Source organism: Aedes albopictus, chromosome 2 (assembly GCF_035046485.1).
Source record: "Aedes albopictus strain Foshan chromosome 2, AalbF5, whole genome shotgun sequence".
Classification (NCBI taxonomy): domain Eukaryota; kingdom Metazoa; phylum Arthropoda; class Insecta; order Diptera; family Culicidae; genus Aedes; species Aedes albopictus.
The window spans coordinates 174,732,999-174,760,383 of record NC_085137.1 but is presented as its reverse complement, the minus strand read 5'-3'; the positions used below and the strand labels follow the sequence as shown (position 1 = coordinate 174,760,383).

General features: G+C 38.6%; 1 protein-coding gene across 1 annotated transcript in view; it reads left to right on the top strand.

Moving 5' to 3' along the window:
* Positions 1-27,385, top strand: part of LOC109418248 (uncharacterized) — a 755,006-nt gene that overhangs the window by 677,491 nt on the left and 50,130 nt on the right. Inside the window, exon 19 of the mRNA XM_062850749.1 lies at positions 23,139-23,530. Coding sequence (XP_062706733.1) covers positions 23,139-23,530 — 392 coding nt within the window. The remainder of the gene's footprint in view (positions 1-23,138; positions 23,531-27,385) is intronic.

The window sequence follows — 27,385 nt, the reverse complement described above, 5'->3', positions numbered from 1 at the left end:
CTGTCAATTAAAATCGCTCACGCAGTGCCCTAGTGGACAAAGAGCTGTAAATTAGGTTCAGTGATTAAGAATAAAAAAACTCGTATTTAAAAAAACATCATATTTTTAAAGCCCATATCTCCGCCATTGCTCAATTTAAATTTCGTACGATTTCAAAAGTCATCAAAACATAATAAATCGAAGAAAATGGAAAAAAAATCCTAAAATTTTGAACAGTGAAGAAACAGCAAACACAACTTGGGGCAGTGTCGTTGGAAATTGGTTAAGAAAAAAAAAAATAGGTGAGGGTGGTAGCATAGAAAAGGTACATGCATACATTTATTTGTTCAACATCACATTTAACCCTTCATAAGGCCGAGAGAACCAGGCACGGAATTCACTCGTTCTACATTGGAATATAAAGTACGTTTGGTGTAATGAACAAAAACGTTTTTATTTTAAAAAAATCGATGGTCGATTTTGTATGAAAAAAATTGGTCTAAATTTCAACTTTTTGTCAACAAAGTTTAAAATGTTGTTATTTTGTGATGCGTTAATCAATCATGCTGATTTTTTGACAGGTTATTGCCCTAGTATTTATGAGTTACTTGTGTGGATTTTAACTCGATTGGTCAATTATTTTGGACGTTATGGCAATTTTAGTACATGCCCATTTATTATAGTACATTTTTTCAAAAGGCTGAGTTTCTAATAATAATGAAGCAATCAAGTATGACTCTGCAGCCATAGGTAATCCTTGCGCTGATGGTGGATACACAATCATCATCATCATAATGAAGCAATCAAGTTGAAATTTTGTCCTTAAGTGAAAGGAACATAGGCCTTTCATTCCCCATAATTCGATTTTCAATTCGCTCACCATAACAGAATTTCGAGCTTATAAACCTTCATGCACTCAAAAATGGATGTTTTTGGAGAGACGTTTTGTTCTAAAAAAGCCCATTAATATTTGTTATGGCTCAAAAAAATCATGAGTGTTCACAAAGGCCTAATGTGTCCATCAGTTAAAACAGAAGTTGTAAAAATTTTCAAAACGAACAGAAAAAAATATGTGTGTAAGGTGGCAATATAGTTACCACTGCCTTATAAAGGGTTAAGACAAGACATAATCAACAATAGACCACCTCACGGCGAAATTCTATCTCTTTCGCTCTTTCAGAGAGTTTGAAAACAACAGGACCAGTACCTGTCAAATTTGACAGGTGTTGGTCCTGTTGTTTTCTAATTTCCCGTAGGAGAGAAAGAGAGCGATTTCTTGATGACGTCACCGTGCAATGGGCAATAGTACGCCACAATACTCGGTTCGTGGCTGCCGTTCTCCATCCTCGGTTGCGCCCAATGTTCGCCAGGTCACGCTCTTGTGCCAACCGGATCGGTTGCAAACACCAGTTTTGCAGGGTTGTTGTCCGGCATTCTTGCAACATGCCCTGCCCATCGTATCCTTTCGGCTTTGGCTACCTTCTGGATTCTGGGTTCGCCGTAAAGTGCAGCGAGTTCGTGGTTCATCCTTCTCCGCCACACACCGTTCTCCTGCACGCCGCCGGAGATCGTCCTTTGCACGCGTCGCTTGAAAACTCCGAGTGCTTGCAGGTCCTCCTCAATCATGGTCCATGTCTCGTGTCCGTACAGGACCACCGGTCTTATTAGCGTTTTGTACATGGTGCATTTGGTGCGTGGGTGAATCTTTTTCGACCGCAGTTTCTTCTGGAGCCCGTAGTAGGCCCGACTTCCGCTGATGATGCGCCTCCGAATTACATGGCTCACGTTGTTGTCAGTCGTCAGTAAGGATCCGAGGTAGACGAATTCCTTCGCCACCTCGAAAGTATCCCCGTCTATCGTAACATTACTACCCAGAGGGATCCGGTCGTTTTCGGTTCCGCCTACCAGCTTGTACGTTGTTTTAGCCGCATTCACCACCAGTCCGACCTTTGCTGCTTCGCGTTTCAGGCGGGTGTACAGCTCTGCCACCGTTCCAAATGTTCTTGCAATAATGTCCATGTCGTCCGCAAATCACACAAATTGACCGGATTTTGTGAAAATCGTTCCCCGGCTGTTGAGCCCGGCTCGTCGCATCGCACCTTCCAGAGCGATGTTGAAGAGTAGGCATGAGAACCCATCACCTTGTCTTAGTCCCCGGCGAGATTCGATTGAACTGGATAGTTCACCCGAAACCCTTACGCAGTTTTATTGTTTTAATCGCCGCGATTTGATGTGCTTGTAGTTCATCGATTGGTTTTCGGCGAGAAATAATTAAAAACTTATTTGCCAGACTGTCCGGACGTTTCGGTCGATTTTACTGGCCTTCGACCATCTTCTGCGGACTCTAAAATATATTAAAACATTTAAAAACACACAAAACCAACTAATTAAATTCCTTACAATCTTCCAGCCGTCTCTTCACTATCAGACGGCCATAACTTTACAAACATTGAAATACATACAAATTACATACATTCTATCATTACACACATATCAAGTGTCATTGGTAGTCGTTTTTAATTTCGTTATAATAGAGTCGTACGCCGTCTTAAAGTTTGCAGAGTCTATCTGTTTGTTCACAACATTTTCGTCACCTCTTATTTTAATGTAAAAAGTTTCTGTTATTAGTCTTGTGTAGCTGTTTGTAACTTTGTCAAGTATTTTTGTCTTGTCAAAGTCGAAAACATGCCCCTCTTCTATGGCGTGTTGTGACAAACCAGTACCAGATATGTTTTTTGTTCTAACGTTATACTTATGTTGGTTAAGACGTTTGCACAAAAATTGACTTGTTTCACCAATGTACGACTTTTCACATGCACCACACGGAATTTCATATACTACATTTATGTTTTTGTCCTTTGCTATTTTGTCTTTGGTTTTTGTAAATAGAACATCTTTAATTTTGTCAATTGGTTTGTAAGCTACTTTAAAGTCATGTTGTCTCAAATATCTAGATAGTTTTTCTCCTAGTCCTCTAATGTATGGTATAGTTATAAATTTGTTTGTAGCTGTTTCATTGTCTTGCTGTAGTGTGTTGTCCATTTTGTATAGTCTTTCTCTAATCACCTTTTCTACCAGGAAACACGGATAATTGTTGTGTTTGAGAATTTGTTTTACAGTTTTTAGTGTGTTTTCTCGGTATTTAGCGTGTGTTAATTTCAAAGCTCTATCCACTAAAGCAATTATTGTGTTGTTTTTGTGAATGAATGGGCTGATAGAGTCAAAATCTAGATATCTACCGTTCACGTCTTTCGGGAACCACTCCGTTGTGATTGCGTTATTCTCACGTCGTAGGATTATATCCAGACATTTGAGTTTTCCTTCAACTTCCATTTCGACCGTAAACTGCAACCGTTGGTGGAAACCATTGAAAACGTTCAAGATCGCTGCTACGTCCTGCTCTCTCGCACACAACAGGCAATCATCCACATATCGCCTGAAGAAACAGGGCACAATTCCCCGAGCACGTAGTTCCTCAAGCGCAGCCGTTTCTATTCTCTCCAAAACAATGTTTGCTACCACCGGTGATATTGGTGAGCCCACCCAAGTAACACAGAAAACATCTTTGAAAATAAACTTTAAAAAAGACGTTGTAGTATAGTACTATAATCGTATTTGTACACATATTATGTTGAAATCATGTTTTAACTCTGTTTGGCAATAACAAGTTACTGAAACATATTATCATCCTCACTACAAGTAAAAATAACGTAAATTTAACGTTGGTTACACAAGATATTTATATCACCGTCTTCCTTCAATTGAAGATGTTTTGTATAACATCAGCAGCACATAGTTATAACCTTTGAGATCAAACATGTTATTAAAACGTTGTTTTTACGTACTAAATACGTTAATCTTATCGTTGTTTTGATCACCGTTTACTTTATCTTCATGGGATTCATACGTTAATGTACAACATTATTAGTTTGCTATCTCTTCTCACTGATTTGATCATTATTTAAGAAACATCTCTTTCACTTAAAAATACAAGGCAATCCAAATACGATAGCAACTTTAATTTTATGGTTTGTGGATTGATCCTGCTACAAGTATGCTAAACGAGGTAACCAATGGGTATGTTAATAGTCTCTAAAAACTTGGCGCAGACCAATCAGCAGATCACAGTCACCATGGCTCGAAAGATGGACGCCACCTTTCAACTTTATTTACATGGTAGGCCTCCCGTCATCTAAAAATCACTGGGGATACTTACCTGGCGGCTAAATCTCCCTTACCAGCACAGTTTTTACACTATGTTTATCCCGTGAAGCAAACAAAAACAATTAATTGGTATTTGTTCTAGGAAACGCACTCTAACTTTGTTATTGTTATACCTATGTTCAAAACAGGTAATCCAAAACCAAAAATGACATCGTCGTATGTTATTGAGTAGTAGATGTTCAAAATACGTTGCTATGATGTTTTTTCAATGTATTTCATTCGACTCAAGTGGTATTCGACAAACATGTTATTAAGATGTATAGCAGTCGTAATTTAAACGTATTTCTAAAATTTTGAGCTCTTCCGTATATCAGGCCAGACCAATTACAGTGCCTGCTAAAAAGTTTCACACTATCATTTATATATATGGCCGTTAATTCATCTACTGATGTTTCTGCCAATAATTATCCATCTGGAACAGTTTAAATATGTAATGAAATAATATAATATCCCTATTGATAACGAAGACAAATTCTACAGTCGAAAACAACATCATTAATACATCATAATTTAAAATAACATCCCAAAACATTCTGACGGTACTTTGGCAAGAAGCCACCATGTTGCATATCTGAAAATGTGTTTGAAAATCTCTTACAAACCACAGAAATGTCAAAAAACTTCCCTTCTTATTTCTTTCCGATGGAAAGCGAATGAGTTTATTAATCTTCTTGAGGAAAAGTGCTCATTTCACCATAAATTTTGAACGGCACATGAAATTAAGTCATAGTGCCCAAACATCGAGATGGTAAATTACAAACGATGTGTAAGACCTGAAAATTATTTTGAGCCATCACTTAATACTGCATTTATAATAGATGCCATATTGATTTGATGTGCGTGGTTGATGAATATTATTTTCGTGCCAGCAAAAAGTAAGTTGTTATGATGTTGCTGAGAACATATTCGATACATAATTTTATGTTATAATGATGTATTGAAAAACATCTTCAGTAACATCAAAGATGTTATATAAGCCGCCATTTTTTGCGCTTTTTCGGTTATATAAGTGTATGAAAATACGTTTTCCATATTTGAAACAAAACATGGATGTTTGTATGAAACATGTATTATATACAGTATTATAACAAATTGTGTTACTTGGGCATTGGAATGCCAAATTTCTGCAGTTTTGCACACCGTCCATCGTTGCTTTAATCAGTCTAGTCAACTTTCTAGGAAAGCCGTGTTCGTCCATGATTCTCCATAGCTCTGCGCGGTCGATACTGTCGTATGCCGCTTTGAAGTCGATGAACAGGTGATGCGTTTGGACCTGGTATTCAAGGCATTTTTGAAGGATTTGCCGTACGGTGAAGATCTGGTCCGTTGTCGACCGGCCGTCGATGAAACCGGCTTGATAGTTGCCCACGAACTCATTCGTTTTAGGTGACAGACGACGGAAGATGATCTGGGATAGCACTTTGTAGGCAGCATTCAAAATAGTGATCGCCCTGAAGTTCTCACATTCCAAGTGGTCGCCTTTCTTGTGTATGGGGCAGATTACCCCTTCCTTCCACTCCTCCGGTAGCTGTTCGGTTTCCCAGATCCTGACTATCAACCGATGCAGACAGGTGGCCAACTTTTCTGGGCCCATCTTGATGAGTTCAGCTGCGATACCATCCTTACCAGCTGCTTTGTTGGTTTTGAGCTGGCGAATGGCATCCTTAACTTCCCTCAGCGTGGGAGTTGGTTCATTTCCGTCCTCCGCTGCGGCGTCGTCGTTTCCTCCGTTGTCGTGGGCTCCCGTGCCTACGTTCTCCACGCCGTTCAGGTGCTGATCGAAGTGCTGCTTCCACCTTTCGATCACTTCACGTCCGTCCGTCAAGAGGCCTCCGTCTCTATCCCTGCATATTTCGGCTCGCGGCACGAAGCCGTTGCGGGATGCGTTGAGCTTTTGATAGAACTTCCGTGTTTCTTGGGAACGGCACAGCAGTTCCATTTCTTCACACTCCGCTTCTTTCAGGCGGCGCTTTTTCTCCTGCCTCTGCTGTTTCCGCTTTTGTTTGTAACGTTCCACGTTCTGTCGAGTCCCTTGCTGCAGCATTACCGCCCTCGCTGCGTTCTTCTCCTCCAAAACCGTTCTGCACTCTTCGTCGAACCATTGGTTCCGTCGATTCCGTTCCACGTACCCGATGGTGCTCTCGGCTGCGTCGTTGATGGCTGCTTTCACTGTACTCCAGCAGTCCTCTAGAGGGGCCTCATCGAGCTCGTTCTCGTCTGGCAACGCGGCCTCGAGATTGTGCGCAAATGCTGAGGCGCCATCCGGTTGTTTCAGTCGCTCTAGGTTGTACCGTGGCGGTCGCCGGTACCGTACATTATTGATGACGGAGAGTTTTGGGCGCAGTTTGACCATCACCAGATAGTGGTCGGAGTCGATATTGGCGCCACGATAGGTCCTGACGTCGATAATTTCGGAGAAGTGCCGTCCGTCAATCAGAACGTGGTCGATTTGAGATTCCGTCTGCTGTGGTGATCTCCAGGTGTAACGATAAGGGAGGCTGTGTTGGAAAAAGGTGCTACGTATGGCCATATTTTTGGAGGCGGCAAAATCAATGAGTCGTAGGCCGTTTTCGTTCGTTTGCTGGTGGGCGCTGAACTTACCAATCGTCAGTCTGAATTCCTCCTCCTGGCCTACCTGAGCGTTTAAACCTCTTATGATGATCTTGACGTCGTGGCTTGGGCAGCGATCGTACTCGCGTTCGAGCTGCGCTTAAAATGCGTCCTTGTCATCATCAGTGCTTCCGGATTGTGGGCTGTGCACGTTTATTATGCTGAAGTTGAAGAATCGGCCCTTGATCCTCAACCTGCACATTCTTTCGTCGATTGGTCACCAACCGATCACGCGCCTCTGCATATCACCCATCACGATGAAAGCTGTTCTCAGCTCGCGTGTGTTTCCGCAGCTCTGGTAGATGGTATGATTACCTCTAAACGTTCGACCATGGATCCTGTCCAACACACCTCCTGTAGCGCTACGATGCCGTACCCGCGGTCCTTCAGTAGATCGGCGAGTATGCGGGTCTTCCCAATGAAGTTGAGAGATCGGCAGTTCCACGTACCGAGTTTCCTATCGCAAGACCTTTTTGTTCGCTGGGGTCGTTGCCGTTGGTTTCGGTTCGTATTATTCTGTTGCTGATTTTCCGCTACAATGGTTTTTTTACGGTGGCTCGTAGGGCCTGACACCAACCCCCTACTTTCCGGAGGACCATAGTGCACAGTTGAGCTTAGAGTCCTTCCCTGGCACTCGGACGTAGATCAGCCGCCCCTAACATATTGATCTGACGCTGTTGTGAGCCGCTTCTCCTGGAGAACAGACGCTCAGGTTTGCCGAAGCAAACCCCCCCTTCCCTGTCAGCCTACGACCAAAGTTCCCACCGGGGTTGGTTACCCGATCTTCCCTAAGGTTGCTTATAGTTTCCGGCCAGTACCGCGAGGAGGTAGGGAAAGGTGCATAAATTAAAAGTACATAAAAATAACATGTATAAAAAGAGGTTTCAGTGTACTAACAAAATATGTATTTTTTTTAACACGTGCAGGTTAGCAATAAGTTTCAATCCGGCACTCCGTTTAGCAAAGAAAAAGAACGACCCAAATGGAAACATCATTTGCTTTGATCTTTGTCTTTGTAGTCTTTGTTTTGTGGTCCTGAAGATGAAAATTCGAACCGTTGTTTAAAGATTTTTTAGACTACATAGCCAAGAAATCCAAAATTTAGTGCATCTAACAGTGAACATTTACACCTCGAAGTAGGTAACTATTAGGCGAACAAAGTCAATTCCATCGATATACTCCACCAATTTGTTAAAAGACAACCCGTAGCAGTCGTTATCCTGCTCACTTCCGGCAACAGTCAATGAAATTATCACTCTCATTCAACAGCCACTTCCACCAGCCAGCATCCAAACGTTCACCAGCGACCGGTAAGGTGCAAATTGCTTAATAAATGCCAATATCCTCCCTCGTCATATCGTCGTCGTCGTCGTCTTCATCATCATCGTCATCGGGCCGGACGTCGATGGTCGTAAGATAACCATCAGGCAGGCGCCGTCCACAATGCAATGGGGGAAAGCCGGAGTACCGACTAAACCCAATCAACTTCGACGACGGGAAACCATGGTGCCCAACCCAGCCATACATCCGCCCAATCAAAACAATCCCAAAAGGTGAACGCAAAACCAATTGTGATAGTAGCCCCGGTGGTGGCTGGGCCTCTTTCATCTCGCTGATATGATCGGACTTCCGGTTTGATATTGAGTTTAGTTGCTGACTATAGGTGGGGTGGCAACTAGACGCGGTACACCGAGAAAAATAGCAGGCTTAAATTGTCTTAAATTAGCACGAAAATGTTGAAATCTATGTTCTTAATATTTCTATTGCATCACATTGGGAACAGCTTGCTGACGTAAAGTACGTCTTTAAAATTTCTAATTATTGAGTCTAATTAAAAAAAGGTCGTCAACCGTATTACAACGAAAAAACTATTTAGGTGGTCCACTTTCTTGTAGATGATCGATAAATTTATCTGAAATATTTTTCATCAAAAACAACAGTTTAAAATTTTGTTTTTTTAGGGCCCTTTCAGCCACAGCTTCAAATACGGTGGTATTCAGCATGACCATGCTGGGGATAAAGGTTTCGATCCAGGTTGGTCCAGGAATTGTTCGTAACGTAAATTTCCTTGACTTCCTTGGACATAAAGTATCTTCGTGCCTTCCCGGAAGCACTCAGTTAATAACTGTGGAAGTGCACATAGAAAACGCAGAGTAGCTGAGAAGCAGACTTTTCTCCAGTGGGGACATTTTACCAAGAAGAAGAATAATTTTGAATTTTTATCTTAAAATCAGAAATACAATATCAAAACTTTCCAATAAACTTCAGTGCAATTTTCCTTCCTAGCTTAGCACATCTTGTCAAATAAATTTGCGGAAAACCAGCGACATTGTGGTGAACCGATTGTTTGACGATGACACTGTTCCTCCTTAGCTATCCGTATTCATAGATCCGAGTATAGCTACTATCTTCATCAATCAAGTGAAAACGGAATTCATGGTCTTTCACCTCGCCGCACCGTTTGTCACCACCACCACCATAGTCTAATCGGAAACATTTTACCAAATGAATGGTTGACCGATCGGATCCGTCGCGTCGGTTCATCGGCTTGGCTACGGATAAACATTTATGTACACGGTTTCGAGAAGATATATTGGCACCCTGTTTGGATGACATTTATTATCTCGGAATGGGATGATTATGGTTATGATTTGCGCTGACTAATGTGAATTGATTAACCCGAGAGCCTACGAAGTGATATATCTTGATAGCAAATTATCACCGGAACCTTAAATCGTATTTGGAGTTGGCAACACTCTCATAGATTTCAATGAAATTGTTCTGGCATCTAGACTTTGTGGTGAGAAGTCTATAAAATTCAAATATGCAAGGTTTTTGATTTGGATAACATTATATCTATAAACTATGTCACCAATCAACCAAATACATGTATGTGCACATCACAACCTGATCATTTTTTAAGGACAGACTTGTTAAGGGAACGTTCAAAAATTACGTCCAACATTTTGGGGGGAGGGGGGGTCTAAGAAAGTGTGACAGTAAGTGTATTAGGTATAGGAAAATAGCGTGACAGAGGGGGGAGGGGGGTCTAGAAATCCCGAAAAACGATGGACGTAATAAATAAATGTTCCCTAACCCTCTAATACCCAAATTTTTTATTTTGAGCTAAATTTCATTTTTCGTCATCTAAAATCGATTTAAACATGTTTTGGAAGATGATTCTTTTCAATTCTCGATTTCATGAATTTCAGTTTTTGATTTTTCTAATTTTTATTTTTGAACATCCCCACACTTTTATATTTTCCCTGGAAGCCAATTTGGGGAACGGATTTTTTGAGATGAAAACATTTTGAGATTTTATGACTATTGTTGAACTATTATTATTTTAAATTTTTTTCACAGAAAATTTTATTTTCCGTGTAATTTTAAGAAAAATAATTTTAGAAAGTATTCGATTCCCTTAAACTGTTAAACAAGGATAGAATGATTTGGGAAAAATTTAAAATATGTTAATTGTAGCGATTCAATACAAAATAAACAACGACTTCTAAAAGGTGACTAAAACATCAATTTTTCAATGATTTTTAAAAAATGTAAATACGCTTTAAAATACACCAAAAACCTTTTTGAGATATACAGAACAGTCCTAAATATCAGCAAAAAATATAAAAAATTGATTTTCCACGAAACAAAAATTTCAAAAATGCTCAAACTATACCCCGTCTAAAGGCGGGATTGGGTATTAGAGGGTTAAAATCTCAGAATGGCCGCCACAATGGCCGACTATGGCATCCACTCACGATTTCGAGAGCACAAATTTCTTCGTAAACAAAACCAGCGCACCTGAGCTTCTTATTTTAAGCTTATTACAAGTGAGCAAGAACAGAATAATAAAACGCACTGTTGTTTGAAGCTTGCTTCTTGAGATTTGTGCGTCTGAAGTTCTGTGCACTGTTGAATCGGGATTTCAAGATGTTTGTCCTTAACTCCTAAACTACCAAGGGTCCAAAAAAAGTCGGAAGTCCAACTTTGACAAGGCATTTCTCGGCCGTTTTTCAACCGATTTCAAAACTTTTTTTTGCGATGGAACCGGACAGGTTTCAAGATCATCGTCCATTTAAAAAAAATATAAAATAGATGCGTCTACCCAAAGTTATTTAGCAAAAGGCACTTCCTAGTTTTTTTTGAGAGCGCATTTTTTGCGCATATTGATCAATAAAACAAAATTTAAAGCGATGACATATGGTTTTTTCGACTCTAAATCATGCGTACAGCTGGAGTGAACATGTCAATGCAAAATTAGTGGTTTTTCAGTACACTGATAATTTACCTTACTCAAAAAACTGCTAAAATACCCTATTTTTCACATAAAATAAGCAATAAATCAAAATTCAAAGCGATGACATATAGTTTTTTTGGTCTCAAATTGTTCGTAGGATTGTACTCGACATTTTTGATGAACAATGAAAATATTCTAATTACACTCTTATTTTGTTTTACCCAGAAAACTACGAAAATTCCATACTTTTCACACAAAATAGTCAACAAAACTAAATTTAAAACGATAACATGTAGTTTTTTAGCCTGGAAGTGTTCGTAGCAGTTTGGGGGACATACTTGAAGAAGAATAGTGATGTTTTCATTACACTCAAATTTTGATTCACTCAAAAATCAACGAAAGTACCACATTTTTCACGCAAAGTGCTTAACAAAAACGATGGCTTACAATGCAAAGTAGTTTTTTTATCTTTAAATTATTCGTGAAAGCGTACTGGACGTTCTTGATGAGTAATAGTGATGTTTTCATGATACACTTAATTTATTTTCCTCGAAAAGCTACAAAAATACCATAATTTTCATACAAAACAGTCAATAAAACAATATTTAAAGCCATAACATGTAGTTGTATGGCCTTAAATTTTCCGTTACAATGTACTGGACCTATTTTTGATAAAATGTTGATGTTTACATTACACTAATATTTTGTTTTATAAAAAAATGTACGAAAATACCACAAAAAAGAGAAAAAGCCAAAATTTAAAGTGATTATATGCAGTTATTTAACTTTGAATTTATCGAAGTAGTTTAGTGGATTTATTTGGATTTGGAAATTTTATTTTCCTAGTGAATTTTTTATTACACTCATCATTTATTTCACTCGGAATACCAGGAAAATACCACATTTTTCACACAAAGCAGTCATCAAATAAAAATATAAGGCAATGCATTCTGAACAATAATACCGCCTTCATGACACTCTTAATTCATTTTACCAAACAAGTTTTTAAAATACCATAATTTTCTTACAAAATAGTCAATAAAACAAAATTTAAAGCAATGCCATGTAGTTGTTAGTCTTAAAAATTTCCATTGAAATGTACTAGACATGCATTTGATAAAATTTTGATGTTCACATCACATCCACGTTTTATTTTACTAAAAAATCACGAATGTGCCATATTTTTCACACAAAATAGCCAATAACACAAAATTCAAAACAAACACATGCAGATTTCTATAAATGAATTTTTGTACCGGTTTCAGGTTATCTACTACCTGAAAAAAATACAAGGCAAACCGAAAATTCATCAGGGATTTTTTTATTTGTTTTTATTTGAATCCATTTGCGTCTCCTGAACATGCAGTAGCAATCACCAACAAATAAACGGAAATCCCGTGAAAACGAAAAAATGTTACGGTTTCCAAAGTTAAGGTTAGGTTATGTGTCTTTATTAGAGAGATTTTCAGCCTTCTTTCGTTCCTGTTTCTTGGGATTCCTTTTCAAATTCCTCTCGGAGATTCTTTCGTATTCCTATCAACGTTTTTACCCTAGATTCAAACAGTTCTTTCCGGAAAAAATCCTGGAGAATATTGCAGGATTTCTGAAATCCAAATATTGTTCCCTGAAGGTTTTTATGAGAATCCTATAGATTTTCTTCCAGAGGTTTTCCCATATTTGCTCTCAGAGTCTCTCGTTGGATTTTCCCTCCTGCGTTTCCCTAAACAAATTTTCGTGGAATTCATTCTCTTTTCTCCGGGAATATACATCAGATGTTGTCGTAAAATTTCTCTTAGAGTTTCTCTCGGAATTTCTCTTGAAGGTTTTCCGCGATTTCTTCCGGTATTCCTCTTGGTACTTCTCCATGAGATTTTTCCGGGATTTTTAAGGTTTTTACAGAAACTGTTGCTGGGATTTCAACTGAGGCTCCTCCCGGATTTTGACGGAGTTTTATACGAGTTTTCTTAAGAACTCTGAAATTCTCTAAGAAAAATCCCGGGAGAAACTCCGGATGAAAACCACCGAAGAAATTCAGTAGAAATATCGGAAAACTCTTTGGCAGAAATTCCAGAAGTAATTAACGGAAATCTCTAAAAATATCGAAAAAACCACGGAAGGAACTATTAATGGGAGCAAATAAAAGAAAAACACTTTGCATAGGAACTAGGATGGAAACCTGAGAGAACTGGAGAAAGCCAGAAAAAAACTTCGAAAATGCTCCAGATTCCTTAAAAAAATTTGATAATATTCTAAATGAGTCCTTGGAGAAATTTATCAAACAATCGCTAGAGGAATGTCTCATGAAACCCCAAAGGAATAATACACGGAAACATTTCAAAAGTTTTCTATAAGACTTCCTCGAGAAATAGAACCCCTGAATAAATTCCGCATGAATCCTTGATGTTTTTGAAAATATCCCTGAAGGAATCTCTGGAATATTTTTGAAAGATTTTCGAAAAGAATTCACGACAAAATATTTTGAAAGAATCTTTGAAAGATATCATAAAATATAAGTGCACCTTTTGGGAAATTTCTGAAAAACAAATGTATAAAGAAGAGTTTCTGATGCAATAACGTAAAACGGGGAGCTTTGTTATTTTTTCAGCAAATGTTCCTAATGTATTATTTCATGTATTTGTCCTGATGTTATAATTTTAAAACAAGTACTGGTGTATCGGTTATAATTGCAATGTAAGGATTAGACAGTTTTAATTGTTTTGGGTGATCAATATTATTTTTTCATATGAGCGAGAATCATATTTTCATTTTGGGGAAACTTTGATAGTGCTCTGACAAACATAATAAATCCCATAAAATGTTACAGATTGCAACGCAAAGAGTATCAGCATGATGGGAAAGGCCGTATGAAAAATGTAAGGTTAATTTATTATGTCAAAACATGAAGAATTTTATAAAATTATAAATAACAAATTGGGTCAGTACTCCACCTGAGTGAAAATCTCAGTGCTTTAAGCTATCAAAAATAATTATCTGTGTAAAAATATATTTTTTTACGGTACATCAACATGTGACTATATGCTGCGCATAGTAAGTTCTCTTTATTTGAGTTGTTTTTGTTTTTTATAAACAAATTTAAAAAAACAACGAGTGTAATTGAAAGATCACTATTGATAATCAAACAAGTCTTGTACTTTTTTACGAATAATTTCATGTCAAAAAAAAACTATAATGCATTGACTCCAATTTTTATTTGATGACCACTTTGTTTGCAAAATGTGGTGTTTTCCTAGTATTTTGAGTAATATAAAATATGAGTGTAATAAAAACATCACTAAGGTTGTTCAAATGAATAACTACATATCATCACTTTAAATTTTGGCTTATTCGCTTTTTTGTGGTATTTTCGTACATTTTTTTTATAAAACAAAATATTAGTGTAATGTAAACATCAACATTTTATCAAAAATAGGTCCAGTACATTGTAACGGAAAATTTAAGGCCATACAACTACATGTTATGGCTTTAAATATTGTTTTATTGACTGTTTTGTATGAAAATTATGGTATTTATGTAGCTTTTCGAGGAAAATAAATTAAGTGTATCATGAAAACATCCCTATTACTCATCAAGAACGTCCAGTACGCTTTCACGAATAATTTAAAGATAAAAAACTACTTTGCATTGTAAGCCATCATTTTTGTTAAGCACTTTGCGTGAAAAATGTGGTACTTTCGTTGATTTTTGAGTGAATCAAAATTTGAGTGTAATGAAAACATCACTATTCTTCTTCAAGTATGTCCCCCAAACTGCTACGAACATTTCCAGGCTAAAAAACTACATGTTATCGTTTTAAATTTAGTTTTGTTGACTATTTTGTGTGAAAAGTATGGAATTTTCGTAGTTTTCCGGGTAAAACAAAATAAGAGTGTAATTAGAATATTTTCATTGTTCATCAAAAATGTCGAGTACAATCCTACGAACAATTTGAGACCAAAAAAACTATATGTCATCGCTTTGAATTTTGATTTATTGCTTATTTTATGTGAAAAATAGGGTATTTTAGCAGTTTTTTGAGTAAGGTAAATTATCAGTGTACTGAAAAACCACTAATTTTGCATTGACATGTTCACTCCAGCTGTACGCATGATTTAGAGTCGAAAAAACCATATGTCATCGCTTTAAATTTTGTTTTATTGATCAATGTGCGCAAAAAATGCGCTCTCAAAAAAACTAGGAAGTGCCTTTTGCTAAATAACTTTGGTAGACGCATCTATTTTATATTTTTTTAAATGGACGATGATCTTGAAACCTGTCCGGTGCCATCGCAAAAAAAAGTTTTGAAATCGGTTGAAAAACGGCCGAGAAATGCCTTGTCAAAGTTGGACTTCCGACTTTTTTTGGACCCTTGGTAGTTCGCGGGAGTTTTTACCCCCTCGGTAGTTTAAGTGTTAAGGAACAAATATGACTGTCTCACTTTTTCAACGTTTACATGTTCGACCTGATTTTTATTCATTTAATTTTATCCAAACATTTACTTAGAAATAGTTGTTTATGCAACTAGTTGCAAAATTATACTTTTTATTCACCACGAGTCGTGCAATTATCCAAAGAGGTTTTCCAAGTTCCAAGCGTTGCATTCACATTTTTTGCTATTACGAAAAAAAGCTAAAAAAGTAAATAGATACCGAATCGTAATCAACAACTGTCAAGGGGGGTTGTTTCTGGAGATTTCTTCAGGGGTTTGTTTCAGGAGCGTTACAATGGGTTTCAGAGGCGTTTGAAAGCATTTCAGAGTCACTTCAGAGTCATTTCGTTTACTAGCGTTTCAGAGGCGTTTTAACCCTCGAGCGATCGCGCTGTTGTATTTTGTACAACACGTTGAAAAAGTCTCGGTCTTTCTACTCAGCATAAGCGTAGTGCTGACGCAGGTAGTTAACCGCGCGAGTTACGGAAGGTTAGGAGATTTTAATGTGAGTTTCAGGAAGCTTCTGGAGTCTATCAAAGGCGTTTCAATGGGTTTCACAGCCATTTCAAATGGCTTATAATGATTTCAAGAGCATTTCAATAGGATACCAGAGGTTTCGGGGACGTTTTGAAGATCAGGGTCGTATCAGGGGTTTCAATGACACCCTTAAATCAAAAGGCATTTCAGGGACGTTTCAAAAGTTGTTGTGATGGGGTCTCTGAAAATCCTCTGAAACTTTTTGTAATGCCACCGAAATCCCCCATAAAACCCATACGAACCCCATGCAACGCACATGAGTCTCTCAGGAACCCCCGTAAACGTAACCGTAGCGCCTCTGAATCCCACCGAAAATGCACTGATACTTCCTGAAATGTTTCCAAAATCCTCCAAAAACCTTCTCGGACCCCATGTAACACACCTGCGGACTTTTTTTTATTACTGTACGAGTTTGGGCTGAAGGGTTTCAGATTTTCATGAAAATTTTTCCACAGGCAGGACTTATGGTTATATGAACAAAAAAAAATGAGAAAAAATTAGGATCGCTCATTTTTCCGGAAAACTCAGGTGGATTTTTTTTGTTTTCCCCTGACACTACTTACTTCGAAGAATCATAACTCACTTCGAAGAATCATTTCTACGAAGCATCGTAAAAACAAAGTTTTTTCTTGAAAATGACAGCAAATTTTCTCAGAAATCCAAAAAAAATATGAAGTGGAAAAAGTTTTCCACAGTCGGAAAAATTCGTAAAGCAAAGCTGGAAAAACTATGCCCGAACTCGTCGAAAATTTTCAAAAAAAAATATTTTTAAGAAGGTAATTTCATAAGCTTTGGTCGCTGAAATATTTGGAATGCATTTTTTTTTTCATTTTTGAGTCATGGCCAATTTTGTTGAAAAATGTCCAAATGTGCCATATAAGCCTTTTTATGAAAAATCATAGCTCAAGAACGAAGCATCGTAGAAACAAAGTTTTTTTTAATGAGAGTGAAGCCAAATTTTCTCACGAATCCAAAAAAAATATGAAATGAAAACAGTTTTCACCGTTGAGAAAATTCATTAAAAAAGCCGGAAAAACTATGTCCGAACTCGCGGAAAACTTTCAAAAATATTTTTTTGAGAAGCTAATTTTATAAGCTTTGATCGCTGAATTTTTTGCAATGCACATTATTTTCGTTCCTGAGTTATGGCCAATTTTGTAAAAAATGACCATATAATATGGGCTTAGATGGGGAAAAGTTTCATGGAAATCTGAGACCCTTCGGCCCAATTTGTACGATAAAACGATCCCCACCTGAAACCCTCTGACGCCCGCCGAAAACGCTTTGAAATTTTCTGAAATGAGCGACTCTACAAACAAGTGGGAAATATTTCCAGTTTTTATTTTTTGTATTATTTGATTCGCATACAAGTTTTTGGGGAAGAAAAACGCCGTTTTGCATACTTGGTTCGCCATTTTGATTCTAGCCTTACTTATGAGAAGGGCCCATGAAAAATGCACATGATATCTTCAAAAAATTGTATCTCGAAAACAGTTTGTCCGATTGGTTTGGTGTCTTCGGCGAAGTTTTAGACAATTGTTGGTGCCATGTGGAGAAAATATGCAATGCATGTTTAAAAAAAAGTTTGGTTTTTGTGTTTTGAATTAAAATATAGATTTTCCCTTAAAAGTTACATGTCAATCATTTTTTAACTATCCTTATGTTATAGCTGACAGAAAATGCTATCTAGTGCACAGTGGGTTGTTCTGCAGAAAATAGGTTACAATAAAAAAAAACAATAAAAAAATACATTTTAAAAAACCTATTAAAAAAGTCAAAAAAGTTTGTCACCCTCATTTTATGAAAGTACATCAAATTTGCAAGCAAAAAGTACTTCAGTAACATTTTTCTAAGATGCACCGTTAAGAAGATATTACTGATATAATATTGATTTTTTTTGATAACTTAAAAAGTTTTGGCCCTTTTCGAATGTACTCCATGTTTCTCCAGTTTCAAAAGTATTTTTTTCGGAAAGATTGAAAAATTTTGAGGATTTGGAAAATTTTCCAGTGATTTTTGGTGTATTGTGTTGAAAATGTGCATTAGGCCGTCCCTTATTTTGCAAAAATTGGAAATGTTATAAGTTCGTTAGTGGAAAATGATCATTTTAGCTAAGAAATGATCGTGTCAAAATTTGAAGTCCGTATCTCAAGGCTAAGTGGTCCCTCAAGGGGCCTAAAGTTGTCAAAAATTGTATGGGACCAAAAAAACATGAAATTTTTTTCGATAGATAAATACGCTATTCTACTAAAACCGGTGATTTTAGGACCCTAAAGGGCCAAAAATGTGCTTAGATTTGCGATATCTCTACTCGTTTCTGAGTTATTGAACAAAATAAGGTATGCTTTCTTCGGAATCCAAAAAAATGGTCAAAAATGCTGATTTTTCAGTTGTTTTTTGTCAATATCTTGGAAACGAGTAGAGATATCGCAAATCTAAGCACATTTTTGGCCCTTTTGGGTCCTAAAATCACCGGTTTTAGTAGAATAGCGTATTTTTTTTGTCGAAAAAAATTTCATGTTATTTTGGTCCCATACAATTTTTGACAACTTTAGGCCCCTTGAGGGACCACTTAGCCTTGAGATACGGACTTCAAATTTTGACACGATCATTTTTTAGCTAAAACGATCATTTTCCACTAACGAACTTATAACATTTCTAAATTTTGCAAAATAAGGGACGGCCTAATGTGCATTCAACTCTTGCATATCACCTAACTGTTTAATCCATTTAAACTGAATGTGTTTATACTGTGCATATTTTCTCTCTATTGCCGTACATCGTCAGACATCAAACCGATTTCGAGATACACCTTTTTGAGAACTGCAAATTCAAGCTCCTCAATTAGCAAGATTCAAAAGAGCGAATCAAGCTTATTTTTCAGGGATGGTGATTGTGCGAAATAAAAAATAACTTTATGTCTTGAATCAGTTTATTTTTATTCCTGTATTTTTATCAAATTATTGTTTACACAACTTTCTTAACAATATCGAATATTTTGGTATCATTGTCAGGACAGTTTGTATAAAGCTTTGCCTTAATTAAATTTTCTGATAAAGGAAGAAATGAGTGGAATTTTTGAGTTCCTTGAATTGTTTTTGCATTATTATATTGATTAGCTATTTAGCTGCAAAGACATATTTTCGTATTCTTCTGTAGTAGAATAACAAAATGAAAACTTTGTAAGTTCTTCTTTTTTTCGTATGTTTGCCCAATTGAACAACTCTCTTGCAGTCTTTATCGGATGTTCGCGTTCTTTGGCTAAACTTGCTCTGGTAGCCATGCGTTTAATCGTACTTCCAATAGCATCGCACGGACCTTTTCCGTGCGATGTAGCGAAGAAATGCCATTCAGCGTCAATACCAAACTTTGACTTAAATTTACAAAGGCTAGAAAAGTTTTTTCGGTTTTTATACTGTGAAGCAGCACCATCTGACATATTTTTTTTTTTTTATTTTGATCAATTTGTAAAAAGTTTATCATTTTATCAATAAACAAATTAACGGCGACTGAATCATGTCTTAGTTCTTCAGAAACTATAATGCTTAATTTGCATATTTTCAGTATAATATATTACGAAAGGATGGATTGTGGCCTGTTGCAAGTTCCAATGGTGTGATTGAACTTCATCCTGCAAAACGAAGCTGTTATTTTCAGAAAAGTCACAAATAGCTAAAAATTCACCATCTTGCAAGTTTTGTTTTGTAGTTTTCAAAAAATTGGATTGTTCGGTTTTTTACAAAATCATGCGGAATCAAACTTTCTGATTATGAGCTGAAAAATGAAACAAACTCATCGGTTTGCTTTACAATAGTTTCTAAATCACATCTGTCAGTGGTAACCCATTGTTCGAATGAAAGCTTTTCAACAAAGTTTTCTTCCAGTTGTTTCAATACACTCTCTTCTAGGTAAAACTGAGGTACAGGGGGTGGCCAAAATGTTTGGGATAGGCAACATTTTTTATTCCACAAAAAAATTCAACATGCTGTAACTTTTCATAGAGGGCATCAAAAAATCTCAAATTTTGACTGTTTATCAACCTATTATATGTGCATCATTGGTACAAATTTGGGCTCGATTGAATAGTTTTTCACGAAGTTAGAACCGTTCGGATAAAACACTATTTTTTAAACAACTCATTTTTGAGCTGTCATATCTCGGAAACCAGTGAACCGAATTGAATGATTTTTTTAACGTTTATCAACAATATATTGATACTTAATACAACGTTATAAAATGTAATATTTTTCCTCGGCGAATTAAGTTATACCGGGTTGAAATTTGTACCCATATAGAGGAAAATTAGTCAAATTTACAATACCACACAAAAATTACTAAATGTGTTCTTCCTTTAAGCTAAATTGGCTCTAATATATCTGATTAAAGATAACTTGAGAACAAAAGTGGAAAATCTTTGGACATCAACACTAAAATTTATTGACATTAACTTAAAAAAATTACATTTTTTTTGAGAAAAATCCAAAAAGTGTCTATCCATGATAACTTTTTTCAACGTTCAAAAAGTATGTATGTTTTGATAGTTTGTGAAGCATTTGTATATTGTTAGTGTACGTTCAAAATTTCATTCAATTCGGTTCACTGGTTTCCGAGATATGACAGCTTAAAAATGAGTTGTCTAAAAAATAGTGTTTTACCCGAACGATTCTAAATTTGCGAAACATTAATCAATCGGGCCCAAATTTGTACCAATGATGCACATATAATAGCTTGATAAACAGTCAAAATTTGAGTTTTTTTTTTTATGCACTCTATGAAAAGTCATAGCATGTTGAACTTTTTTATGGGAGGAAAAAAGTTGCCTATCCCAAACATTTTGGCCATCCCCTGTATCTGGGCAGTTTTTACATCTTCGTAGATAGCAATGAGTTGTCTTATTTTCGCAAAGTAATCTATTCGGTAATGTTTTTAGATCATTCAAGACATTGTATTTTTTAAGCTACTAGCTGACCCGGCAAACTTTGTCTTGCCAATCTTGTGGTTGTTTGATAGCTTTTGAGCTCATTTAAGCACCGCACTCTAGATTGATTCATTTCAATCGTGCCGGTTTTCTACTTACCTCTTCCGAGCTCAGTACTTTACCAATTTTCTTACCTTTTTTACTTGATTTTCGTAACTTTTTGTACATATAAACACAGCCACCACGAATACGAACCGAACCGTGCAAGAGTCATCCTGATCGGTTCAGCCGTTCTTGAGTTTTGTTGCCTCAAAGGGACCTCAAACTCATTTTTATAATATACTAGCTGTCCCGGCAAACTTTGTCTTGCCGTCTTGTGGTGGTTTGCCAACTGTTGAGCTCGAAATAGCACCGCACTCTAGATTGATTTTATTTCAGTCGTGTTGATTACCTTCCCAGTTCATGGAAAATGAGTTCTCTATCAATTTTGTTAATTTTCTTGTTGATTTTCGTAACTTTTTATACATATAAACACAGCCACCATGAATTCGAATCGAAACGTGCAAGGGTCATACTGATCGTTTCGGCCGTTCGTGAGTTTTGTTGCCTCAAAGAAGCTACAAACTCATTTTTATATATATAAGATAAGATAGATGTAGAATTGTAGAAATTAATTGACATTTTCATGCGTGCAAACGCAAACATTATGTGTTCCTGTGATTATTTATTATTAGGAAACGGTCATCCACGGAGCTAGCCTCGTTATGGCCAGCGTGGCCATGGTGGACTAGTTCAAACAAAAACCATGTTTACAATCACCAACTGTACGTAGTACAGCTAACTGGTATCTAATTACCTGTATATATATAGATATATCTAATACTTGTTAGCACGTTTTCAGCACAACGCACCAAAAATCACTTAAAATTAAAAATACTTTCTCCATGTCGAAACGTCGCCTGGCATGTAAAAAACAAACTCGTTTTTCCACAAAAAATACTACATACTAGACTACGTAGCTGTTTGAATCCTAGATATAAAATATGTTTTAGTGTGGGTCATCCGAATCGTTTTCTCAGATCAAAGCTTTTTTGGTTCCGTGTCGGGTCCTGAGTATCTGTGCAAAATTTGAGCTCGATCGGTTGCGTCTACACTTTGCGCATTGCAATTGAAATTTGTATGGGATTTTGTATGGGAAAACATACTTTTTTTTGCATTTTAGCCATAAGTTGAAAAAGTTTGTCTGAAACTTTTTAACCGATACTGTAAAATGATAGCCTAGGATGTCCTCAAAAACTTTGTTGAAGACCGCAAAGCGATGCGATGCTTGTGAAAATAGTTATAACCAACGAACCGCATGAATGTGTTTATGTTTTAACATGTAAAGGAATAAGCAATAGCAACAAAATCATGCTGTTTCGCCAAGCAATGCCAACGCTATAACTTTTTTCATAAGCATCAGATCACTTCGCGGTCTTCGACAAAGTTTTTCAGGACACCCTAGTCAATGTTTTCACTGTATTGGTTACACGGTTTTAGAAAAATTCGAGCTTGTTATGAGAGAAATGCAAAAAAGTGTGTTTTCCCATGTAAAACCCCATACAAACTTCAAACACGATGCGCAAAACGTAGACATAACCGATCGTGGCCAAATTTTGCACACTTATTTGGGTCCTAAAATGGGATCAAAAAAGCTTTGATCTGATGGGATACCATTGAATTTTTCTATTTGCCATATAATCGATGACCCACTCTAATGTTTATCCTTTTTGAAAACTACGAACTAAGTTTGGGAAAATTGTTGCATACTTTTTGACTTTCTGTAACAAAATATTCATGTCCAGAACGTTTCTGCGAAATTTGAGATAATGCTATCACCTTTGATTAGCATAGAAAATGTCATTGAGATCGGGTTGCCAAGCCAATACCTTATTCGTGGATAAACCCCTGAAACTCAAATGAAATGACACATTGTGGCATCGATTTTTAATTATTATTTAAACTTTGATCTTTACTGGTTATCTCAAGTACCAACTTATCTGCACCACTCAGTACCCGCAATCCATCCTCATCTAATTATCCTAAGTGGCACACGAGTGGTTCATTAACTTCATGAACTAATTTCTCCGTCCCTATACTTCGCTTCGAACATCTTTTCACCGCCACCTTCATGATGCATGTATCCTTCTTCCATATCGTTACAGGAATGGTTCAACGTAGTGATCGCCCTACTCACCGCATTCCTCCTGCTCAGCTCGTCCACGTTGGTCGCCATTACCGTGCTGGTCACGACCGAGCTGGGCCCTCGGAAGCTGACCGCTGCCACCAGCACCTTGGCCACCGGTATCTCCGGCAGCATCGGGCTCAGCTGGTTCCTGCCGACCCTGTGTGCCACCTCCACACCGTTAGTCTACAGCGTAATGTTCGAAACACCGGACCACTGGTGGCACACGACGGATTCCTTCGGTTTCATCCTCTTCATCGTCATCGAGTCGTTGTTTGTGATATTGTTTCTACTGTTGTTTCTGACACTGATGAAAAAACTTTTGTACCTCGCCAAGAAGCACGACAAGCACAACACTTCAATCCTGAGACGGTAGGTGGAAACAATTATCCTCACCCGCAAATACTATTATATCCCTCTCTATAGTCTAAACCTAGCCGAAGTGGGATGGGACCGTATCAAGAAGACAGACTTTAACTATTAAACCATTTTATTACATGTTGAGAGCTGTAATTGTGGCATCTGTGACGGAGCTGCAAATTGCTCTGTTTTATTCGAAAACATCAGCAATCCCACTATTATGTGGAGGTTCTGTTCGGTTGGTACATTGGTACATGCTGGGGGGACTATTTGTGCAGTCGTTTTATAGCCAGGACTTTGAAGCTTTATGACTACAGCTGTCGGTTGCACACTTCCAGCAGAGCCAATTAAGCCATGCACATTGCACATGATGAAACCATAAAATGTGAGCAGTTATGTTGCAATCAATCACGTCAGATAGATTATCATAGCAGTCTGATTGTGGTACAATGACTTATGATTTTATTTTTACTTTTTTAATTAGAATTTATAGATAATTTCAATTGACCTCTAATTTTATGGGTATTTTAAATGAGCATTTATACTGTTCTCGGAATCTGTTCGGTTTTATATTTGAAACAAAGTTTCAAAGGACCAACTCTTTCCATGAATCAATCAGTAACACATGAACAATTACAAAATCCTTTCCAAAGAATTTGAATTTATGGCACACTCAAAGTGTCCAGTTGACTAAAATGGTTTCAATTTTTATTATGTTCGCCAAACTCATTTGCATGTTTTCTGGGCTCAGTATAATTATAGCTGTTTTGATCACTAGTTTCACCTTACTTACCCTAACGGTCAGGCTAAATAAGGCCTGAGTGTCCTCTACTCTATGTAGGAGTTGTTTTCAATCGACAGGGTCCATGACTGTGCGTCTCAAATTTCACACTCTGCGAATCATCCTCCACATGATCGAAACATCTGGTCAGATTACTCTCGAGACCCGTTTGAATAATGGGGTTGCTATTAGACATCTTGATGACGTGAACCGCCCACTGTCATCATCATCATTTATTTGTTCAACATCGTTAAGACAAGACATAATCAACAATAGTACGCCACAATACTCGGTTTATGGCTGCCGCTCTCCATCCTTGGCCGCGCCCAATGCTCGCCAAGTCACGCTCCACCTGGTCCGCCCATCGTGCTCTCTGCGCTCCACGCCTTCTTGTGCCAACCGGATCAGTTGCAAACACCAGCTTTGCAGGGTTGTCGCCCGGCATTCTTGCAACATGCCCTGCTCACCGTATCCTTCCGGGTTTGGCCACCTTCTGAATGCTGGGTTCGCCGTAAAGTGCAACGAGCTCGTGGTTCATCCTTCTCCGCCACACACCGATCTCCTGCACGCCGCCGAAGATCGTCCTTAGCACGCGTCGCTCGAGAACTCCGAGTGCTTGCAGGTCCTCCTCGAGCATGGTCCATGTCTCGTGCCCGTAGAGGATTACTGGCCTTATTAGCGTTTAGTATATACATGGTGCATTTGGTGCGTGGGTGAATCTTTTTCGACCGCAGTTTCTTCTGGAGCCCGTAGTAGGCCCGACTTCCGCTGATGATGCGCCTCCGAATTTCACGGCTCAAGTTGTTGTCAGCCGTCAGTAAGGATCCGAGGTAGACGAATTCCTCCACCACCTCGAAAGTATCGCCGTCTATCGTAACATTACTACCCAGACGGATCCGGTCGTGTTCGGTACTTTCTTTTTGAGGCATTCACCACCAGTCCGACCTTTGCTGCTTCGCGTTTCAAATGTTCTGGCAATAATGTCCATGTCGTCTGCAAAGCACACAAATTGTCCGGATTTTGTGAAAATCGTTCCACGGCTGATGAGCTGGATGAACTGGATAGTTCACCCAAACTCTTACGCAGTTTTGAACACCGTCCATCGTTGCTTTAATCAGTCTAGTCAGCTTCCCAGGAAAGCCGTTTTCGTCTATGATTCTCCATAGCTCTGCGCGGTCGATACTGTCGTATGCCGCTTTGAAGTCGATGAACAGGTGATGCGTTGGGACCTGGTATTCCCGGCATTTCTGGAGGATTTGCCGTACGGTGAAGATCTGGTCCGTTGTCGACCGGCCGTCGATGAAGCCGGCTTGATAACTTCCCACGAACTCATTCGTTTTAGGTGACAGACGACAGAGGATGATCTGGGATAGCACTTTGTAGTCTGCATTCAAAATAGTGATCGCTTTGAAGTTCTCACAATCCAAATGGTCGCCTTTCTTGTGAATGGGGCAGATTACCTCTTCCTTCCACTCCTCCGGTAGCTGTTCGGTTTCCCAGATCCTGACTATCAGCCGATGCAGACATGTGGCCAACTTTTCTGGGCCCATCTTGATGAGTTCAACTGCGATACCATCCTTACGAGCTGCTTTGTTGGTTTTGAGCTGGTGAATGGCATTTTTAACTTCCCTCAGCGTGGGAGCTGGTTCATTTCCGTCCTCCGCTGCACTGGAGTCATCGTTTCTTCCGTTGCCGTGGTCCCTCGTGTCTACGTTCTCCACGCCATTCAGGTGCTGATCGAAGTGCTACTTCCATCTTTCGATCACCTCACGTCCGTCCGTCAAGAGGCCTCCGTCTTTATCCCTGCATATTTCGGCTCCCGGCATGAAGCCGTTGCGGGATGCGTTTAGTTTCTGACTTCTGTATTCTTGGGAACGGCACAACAGTTCCATTTCTTCGCGGTCCGCTTCTTCCAGGAGGCTCTTTTTCTCCCGAAAGAGGTGGGTCTGCTGTTTCCGCTTCTGTTTGTAACGTTCCACGTTCTGTCGGGTCCCTTGCTGCAGCATTACCGCCCTCGCTGCATTTTTCTCCTCCAAAACCCTACTGCACTCTTCGTCGAACCATTCGTTCTGTTGATTCCGTTCCATGTAGCCGATGGTGCTCTTGGCTGCGCCGTTGCTTTCACTGTACTCCAGCAATCCTCTAGCGGTGCCTCATCGAGCTCGCCCTCGTCTGGCAACGCGGCCTCGAGATTCTGCGCGTATGCTGAGGAGACATCCGGTTGTTTTAGTCGCTCTAGGTTGTACCGTAGTGGTCGCCGGTACAGTACATTGTAGATGACGGAAAGTATTAGTCGCAGTTTGACCATCACCAGATAGTGGTTGGGGTCGATGTTGGAGCCACGATAGGTCCTGACGTCGACAATGTCGGATAAGTGCCATCCGTCAATGAGAACGTGATCGATTTGAGATCCCGTCAGCCGTGATGATCTCCAGGTGTAACGATACGAATGGCTGTGTTGGAAAAAAGGTGCTACGTATAGCCATATTTTTGGAGGCGGTAAAATCAATGAGTCGTTGGCCGTTTTCGTTCGTCTGCTGGTGGGCGCTGAACTTACCAATCGTCGGTCTGAATTCCTTCTCCTGGCCTACCTGAGCGTTTAAATGATACGATAATCTTGACGCCGTGGCTTGGGCAGCGATCGTACTCGCGTTAGAGCTGCGCGTAAAATGCGTCCTTGTCATCATCAGTACTTTCGGAGTGTGGGCTTTGCACGTTTATTATGCTGAAGTTAAAGAATCGGGCCATGATCCTCAACCTGCACATTCTTTCGTCGATCGGCCACCAACCGGTCATGCGCCTCTGCATATCACCCATCACGATGAAAGCTGTTCCCAGCTCGCATGTGCAGCCTTGTAACGAAAACATTGGAACCTTACAATTGCTCATTTTATTTTCCGTGCAGTTGACCGCTAGCGTTGGGCAATTTTGAATCGATGTTCGCAACATCGATGTTTTGTTCCGATTAATCGATTTTTGAATAGATGTTCAAGCCCCACGAAATCGACCGAATCGTTTTTTTTTGCATTCGATTTTTCTTTCGATTCAAAAACATTAAATTATTTTTTTTTAAAGTGCACTGTAGA